The 8,046-nt window shown below is 35.1% G+C and overlaps 1 protein-coding gene across 1 annotated transcript; it reads right to left on the bottom strand.

Moving 5' to 3' along the window:
* Positions 1-2,888: 2,888 nt before the first annotated feature.
* Positions 2,889-5,769, bottom strand: LOC122836817. Its single transcript, XM_044126703.1, has 7 exons — positions 5,765-5,769; positions 5,438-5,511; positions 5,012-5,338; positions 3,618-3,974; positions 3,400-3,525; positions 3,267-3,298; positions 2,889-3,168 (listed from the first exon to the last, which is right to left on the bottom strand). The coding sequence occupies exons 2-7, from the start codon at positions 5,478-5,480 to the stop codon at positions 3,034-3,036; spliced, it is 1,020 nt and encodes a 339-aa protein (XP_043982638.1). The 5' UTR covers positions 5,481-5,511; positions 5,765-5,769; the 3' UTR covers positions 2,889-3,033.
* Between the last annotated feature and the right edge of the window lie 2,277 nt (positions 5,770-8,046).

Below are 8,046 nucleotides of genomic sequence, written 5' to 3' on the forward strand. Positions count from 1 at the left end.
GAGGAACACGCAAGTCCATTATTCATGGTCATTAATTTGTACTGTATCATAAACGAACATTAATGATAATGTTCTGGCTACCATACTACAGCCTGAAATTATAAGATTGAGTTAAATTAAACCAATGGTAACTGATTTTTTTTAAATAATTGTTTAATCTTCACTTTATGTGTTATGTGCCTTGTGTAAAATTAGGCACATAAGGTATAGTGGGATTGAATGCAAAAGTACGTAGTAATTTTAAAATATGGTTGATGCAAATAATAACCATTTGCCCTTACATGATTCTATGTGGAAAAAAATGACAAACTGATTTTGTGTGTGAGTGCACTTCCTCGTTGTGTTGCCAGTGGATCTCCCACTAGGTTCCAAGCTTGAGTTCTAATACAGATTTCTGTCTACACAGATTAATCCAAAAGTTATTGACTCTATGACACTCTCTGGTCAGCATATGAAGACTGAATAACAGCACACTTCTGTTTAGAAAATAGACAAAATACAAAATAGTTAAAAAAAAACGTTCACTTGCTTGAATAGCTAAAGAAGACAGTATTGACAGTATTGACAGTAATGGCGATATAAACTCAGATCATGTTGAGAAAAATATCAGAAAAGACCATTATGTGAAATCCAACACATGGGATGAAAAAAAGACAAGAATCAAGTTTGGATGGTTTTATGATGGCAAACAAGTGATCAAAATAATCAAAAAATAGTGGAGAATAAAGATAACCAAGTAAGTGAAACCATCGGTAGTCTGCCATTGGATTTTGAACTTTCCATATGCATTGTCTGATGAGTCTGAAATGAAATTCAGTCCAGCTTAATATGGAGAGCTTATGGCTGGTGAACTTTATGACATTTTGATATATCGGTTTGAAGGAGACAAATCAGTCTTCAAATCTGTGGAACTTCCTTCCTCTAGCACAGCACTCAACTCCAGTATAACGTGATGAAACAAGTACCAGTAAAGCTTCATATGAATAAAACTTTTGTTCCACGCCAATGGAGTTAAGAAATTTTGTGATGGGTTTACAAAATGGATTTGTATTAAGTGGATTGACGTGGATTCATAAAACCCTTAAATTGATCCCATACTGCTACGTGACATCTCGTGGAGAGCAAGAACTTGTAGCACAAAAAAATAACAAAGAGGCACTGCCCACAAACTTAACGACAGATGTCTGGAAATATTTAGAATTTAAAAAACAGCAACATAGCAATTGTTAGAATTATTATGTTTTGTTATCTTTCTTACATTAGTAGTTTTATATTACTAGTTGTTTTTTACTTAACAGTTTAGTGTTCTGACCCCAGAGAGGAGGAACTTGTTAAACTATGTGTAAGACATGACTAACCTTTCTTTGATCTCAAGCATGTTTTTGCAGGTCTGTAATTGTCTGTATGTAGAATTTAGTTTCTGTTTTCCCTTCCTTGTTATCAGCGTAGCCCTCTCACAGCTCACAGAAAGATATGTCAAATTACCAGTGGTCCAGAAAACGAGTTCACTATGGCAGGTCTGTATATTCTCCATTTGTGACAAAAATGGGAAACATTTTTCGTACGTTTTCCTTTTAGAGTTATTTACAGCCACGCTGCACTGTGTCCATCTCAGGCTGTCCTTCTCGTGTTTAGTCATATTTCTACTGGTGAAAAGCTTTTCCAGGGCTTGTTGGTGGTCTGCAGCACAATCAGCCTGATGCTGAACATGTAATGAATTGAATTGAATTGGGCTCTAATGAATCAACCAGAGTTTGGAAATCCAAATCGATGCCTCTCACTGTTAAACAGCTTAAAGGTGGTGAAACTTATATCCACATAGCCTCTCATAATGCAACATCAAGAGGATCGGACTGATTTTTTTTCTTCTGTGCAGTCTGGTTCTGTTTAGGATCCTTCTCAGAGTGTGTAGAATAGGTGCACTCAAGTGACCTTGATTGCTGTCATCCTTTCAGGTGCATCCCTGCTCTAGTACACCTGTATCCAATGAATCCCTCGTTACCAGGCCTGTTCAATGCTAAATGAGGGAATTCAACCATTTGATTCTGGTCTGTTGCAATACGGTAGATCCCAGGGACTGACCTTAAGCAATCCTGGTGTATACTAATGTTGACTTCATCCACAATGTGCGCACAAGAATATTTTTACACGTGATCACATCTTGACAGTGTCACCATGAGAACTCAGGCTTTTTTATTTCAAACTGGTTTGTTTTTCTGCCTTATTTCTGATTTGTTTATGTTTTTTATGGTCTAAGGCAGTGTTTCCCAAATCCAGTCCTCGGGGCCCCCTGCTCTGCATGTTTTAGATGTGCCTCTATACCAGAACAGCTGATTCAAATGATTGCATGACATCTTCTGCAGCCAACAAGTACTGCAGGCGCCTGTTAATCACCCAAAGATTCAATCCAGGTGTGTGGCAGAAGGGAAACACCTAAAATATGCAGGAAGGGGGGCCCTGAGGACTGGAATTGGAAAACACTGGTCTAAGGCACTTTGAGCTGCATTGTTGCTGAGATGTGCTATATACAAGTAAAAGTGTGTTTATCCCTGTCTGTATTGTACTCTACGGAACAGCATATCACACTAAATAGGCTGTGTCTAAGGAGGAGTTTTAAAAATATTTTTAATAACCATCTTGTAAATCTACATTTAAAACCATTTGAAATGAACCATCAAGCTAGCTGGTTGTCATTGAGGCTTTAACTGTGCTTAAAGAGGTATAAAAAAAATTTTAAAAGTCAAAAGAGCAATAACTTTATATATGAGTAGACTGACAAGTGGCCTTTAAAATAAGTTCAAAAACGGCAGCTTATTGATAAGTTCTAATTACATTGCAATAATAATGTAATGCAATAAAATTGTAATTAGAGCAGAAATATATTCACATAAAAAAGTATGAGAAACTTTATTCCACATCAAGGCAGTTTGAGCTTGTTTCAAATATCAAGACAATACAGGACCACAATTATGATGGTCTTAATTACTAACATTGGATTAGTTTGAATCTACATTTGTTCATATAAACACTGAGCTATGTCAACATTATATCACATTTAACCCCTGAATATACACTATCTTCAGTTTTCAACTGTTTCATATTTCCTCTTGATGTTTTCCTTTCGTCAAAATGTAAGGCAGCGTAGTTCAGGTCCCGTCCATTTACCGTCTGAGCAGAAAGAAAATATTGCATTAAATTTTTGTTTCATGTGACATTCAGGTAGATTTTTTAAGAGTTTTAAATACAGTTTTATTTAGGTCACTTACAACAGTATCCAGTTGATTCTCATTCTGTTTTGCTGTTGAAAAAATTCTCAATGGTTTGCTCAAAAGTTCAGTTTTACTTCATAGTAGATTATTCATAGTAGATTATTTAGATTATTTGTAAGATACAACTTACCTTTAACGTTTCCACACCATGATCTTCGAGTGTGGTGGCAGATAAAACCGACATTTACAGTCAAAGAGATGACTAAGAGGATTATTATGATCATCAGCACATTAACTTTAGGACTTGCTGACTGATCTGCAAAACAAGGTGAAAAAGAAATATATCATTGTCTTCAAATATGTAATAATATTTGTATAAGTAAGTATTTTAAGTACAAAAACTCTTACCTGCTGTTTTAATTCCATTTCCAAATAATATTTCTCCACATATTGCCACAGCGCAGTAAAATGTTCCCTTGTCAGAAGAGCTGAAGTTCTTAGAAAAGCTGTAACTACATTTCTTTTGAGTGTTCGATGTCGCTGTGTTCTCACAGTCACGACGTCCTTTGTCAGTAGAATGGATGATGTCTGGATAGGACTGTTCTGATCCGGTCCTGAACCAGAACACACTGAGTTCTCCTGAACAGGTTTTGTCCTCAGACCCAGAGAGGACCGAACACTGAAGAGTCTCTGAGTCTGTTGGACGGGTGGGATCAGAAACTGGGTTCTGAACAACAGTGTAGCTCGATGTCCTCCTGGAGTTTGCTATGAAGAAATGAAAATATATATTAAACTGTAAACAAGACTTGTACTATTTTTATTTAGGATAAAAATAATTTGATTCTTGATGTCAAAAATAAGAAGTCATCTATCTTAGTTTAACCTGAAAAATGTGTTATTGATGTTTATTTACATATTCTCTGGCTTTTTTATTGATAATTATGTCCATTTTGCTAATCTAAATAAACATAATGTCATCTCTTTTTTTTGTAAAAAAGAGTCAAAAGCAAGAGATAGAGAAGAAAATACCATTTTCTTTCTTGTCATATTTTTAAAATATCTCACAAATTATTTTAAACAAACCAAATTCTGGTCACTGTTACTGAGGCTCATCCAGTTTATCAGTTATATTTGTTTGCATTTTCTTGTGTTTGGATGTGGGTTTTAGAGACAAAAGGCCAATTGGTTTATCATGCTAGTTCACTTGACCACAAATTTTCTTTATCAATCAATCTTGGTCAGAGTTGCTGTTTTCCATCTTATTCAGCATAAATCCCTTTATAATTGGAAAAAAAAAGTTTTTTCAACAAACTGCTAATGTTATTGTGGATGTCTGTTCATTTCAAGAGCGACAATCTGTACTGTAAAGAAAATATCTGTTGATGCTAGGTTTAGTATTTAAACATTTAAACAATAAATATAATATTATTTAAGGGTGTACCGTCTTGGCTGACCATTGCTTGATGCCTCAGCCAATAATAAGAGACATCAGTGGAATATAGAAAAAGAATAAATCCATCAATACCCAAAGTATCAAGAGTACTTATTTTGGGGGCAGAGCCGCCATAAAAGAGATTAATCTTAAATCTGAAAACAAGTTTCATATGAGCAATCAATCTCATTGCGTATTAAAAATAGTCATTTATGACGGAAGCTCACAAATTGTATTGCTCAGAGAGGTCGATCAAGGTCGAATGTATTTCTTTCTAGTTTAACTTAATTCTCCAGTCCAAGTGGAGCAGAGTTTTATTGAGAAAAAGAGACACATTCAAACAAAAAAAAAAATTCAATCAGTTCTTTACCTTTTACTGATAAATAAGTCCCGGTCCAAGTAGATTTAGTCCAGTCCATGTGAGCACAGTGATACATTCCTTCATCTTGTAGAACTGTCTTCAGAATGGTTAGATTGCTGAATTTATCATCATTTATTGCCGTTATTCTTGAGATAGACACATTTTGTTCATAATTGGGCTTTATGCTTTTCTGCTGCAACAAAATGAAATTCAGAGTATCTCCTGCACTCTGTTTGTACCAGTGAACCCATGCGGTGCTTTGAAGTTTCTCCAAAAAAGCACAAGACAAAGTCACAGGATCACCAAGTTGAACCGTGACCACTGGGACCAAAGAATCTGTATCATTTAATGAAAACAGTAAGGAACAACACAAAACAATATAACTGCCATCAGTTGCTCATCATTCAGTTACTTAACTGATGAAATGTTACTTACGCCCTTGGTGAAGAAGAAACAGTGAAGCCCATAACAGAAACATGCTGACACTGCCTTCATTGAGACCCTTGATTCTTAAATAACAGGGGGAGGTGTGGAGATCCACAGTCAAATGCATCTGATTGGCTATGACACCATATACAATCAAAGTGCATTTCCTGCCACAGTAAAGCAATGTTCTTTGAAAAACCCACTACAATTACACCTGGTGGCGTTAACAGAAGTTTCCAAAGTGCCCTCCTGGGCAATTAAAATAAAAGCAAGGCAATTGCACCAAGCATCTGTTGTTTCAACATAATATGTAAAAATTAAGAAATCTTAACTCACAGGTCTTTTATCAGGTCTTTTCTGGACTGAAAAATAAATGTTTTGAAAAGATGTTTTCAGACACTATTTATTCACTGTAAGGTATATCATTTAGAGTATTTTAAAAAAATAAAAAATAAACAAAACAATTTCCACAAAACCTTAAAGTTGTTTTTGTTCCTCTCCCTCTTCACACCTTCATTAGAGAGCAGGGAGCAGGTCTAAAAATGTGAATTTTAGACGTGTTACAATGAAAAGGCTTCGACATTTGCTTAAAGTGAAAGATGCCATTTAAGAACTTCAAAATCAGGGCTTTGAAATGACCGACTCTGTGCCCTGATGTCTATCTACTCATCAATAATCTGCTTATCCATGAAGTGTGCGGGATGCTTGTGCCTTTTTATACAATGTCATTAAATGTCTACAGTTTCAGTCATAGATGTTTCCTATTTCTTCAGTCCTGTGTCTCTGCTTTCAGTTTGTGTTGGTGTTTTGATGATTTTTCTTTATATTTGTGAGTAATTGTCCTACTCAGTTCATTCCCTGTCGTTCATTATTGTTATCATTGCCTTTCCGTTTTAGTTTATTCCTTTGTGTTTCTTTCTTCTTGTGTTTTGTGTCTCTCAGTGACATACAGTGAAGTTCATAACTGGTGAGGTATTGACTTCTCTGGAATTAGATACACTAAATCCAAAATAAAGGCTTTGTGTTTTGACCTTAATTGAAACATTTGGTTGTTTTAACATTTAATTATGAATCAGTCAGTTGCATACTCTTCAACAATATTAAACACAAGAGCAATAAAGTAAAATTTAATATAAAATGTATTTTTTTCTTATTTATCTTTGGCTTAGCTCTCTTTTTAGTGAAGATCACCGAGAAGGAGAGTCATCCTGGAACATTTGTATTCCTGTTGTAAATTTTTTATTTCTCCAACTGTTTTTAGTTTTTTAAAATTTGTACATGAAAGGCACCTGTTGCCCATTGTGCCTATGGGGCTCAGCACCGACCCCTATCAGTGCAGCATGGCACTTTCAGCCTCACTCCAGACTGTGTAACATTAACATGTACAGCATATGTGTAATCCATAAATTTAGTGATTTGTCAGGATTCTGGTGTGTTGGGTGCTTTTATTTCTCTTTAGTTAGAGATCCGTCTATCCCAGAAAGTATCTGTGCTGGAGAGCACTGGGCTACTTTCACAGCTGTTCCTTATCAGCTTCATCAGGGTGACACCTTTGATGTCAGCTTTGACATCTTCAAGAAATTTTAATCTCAAAGTTTTGTCCTCTCTGAATCCTTACAAAATGCCAGGATCTCTAAGCTCACTTCTTGATAACAATTCTTCAAGCACACTGACGACAGGAACCAATATCCAAATCTTCACCCTTCCTCAGTATATAATCCCTGTTTCTCATTGCTTATCACTACTGCTGCCATTATGCAGTCGGTGCTCTCTGTCCAGCTTTTCCTATAATCTTCCTGTAAGTTCCCTTTGGTAATTAGTTATTAAGACTTTGCTAATTTTCTTCACTGTTAGAATATTTCTGTTAGTGATGATGCTTTCTGACATACAGCTAATAAATAAACGTTTAAGATGATCAGATAAATAAAAATATTTTTAATACAGATATGTGATTTTAATGAAAACAATGTTTAATGTTTGCTTCTTTAAAGGGACTTTTAATCTACAATCAAGTTTCATTGAAAAACATATCCAACTTCATTGAACATGATTATATTTATATCAATTCTCTGACATTTGAATATACACTTTCTTCAGTCTTCAGCTCTCTTTTTTGTCGTCTCTGGAGAAATGCAAGGCAGCAAAGGTCACATGATCTCCATCTTCTGTCTGAGTGGAAGGATAATATTTAAATCAAAATATACATTTTGTTGTATTCTGTTGGGTTTTTTTTATTTTGAATTCAAAACCTATGTAGACAATTGGATGTGTTTATTCATAATGTCATCTGGTTGGTTCATGTCTTTGAGTTGTGCTTTTGACGAGGTCCATTCTAAACACATGGTATAAAAAGCAATATGTGTTCTGAAATTATCTTCCTTTTTTTCTCTTTTGAAATAAACTTCCTATTTGTTTGGTTAATACTTACCTCTAAAGTTTTGTATGATGATTTTTAAGTTTGACAACAGATTAAAACAATAGTCACACAAATGGTCAAGCAGATTCCTGTGATGACCAGCATCAACATAACTTCATAACAGGATGAATGAGCTACAAAACAAAGAGGTAAAGACACATGTCATGGGCTCCAATATAGAGATGATGTCAATAATATATGC

The sequence above is a fragment of the Gambusia affinis genome, linkage group LG09, assembly GCF_019740435.1.
Source record: "Gambusia affinis linkage group LG09, SWU_Gaff_1.0, whole genome shotgun sequence".
Lineage (NCBI taxonomy): Eukaryota > Metazoa > Chordata > Actinopteri > Cyprinodontiformes > Poeciliidae > Gambusia > Gambusia affinis.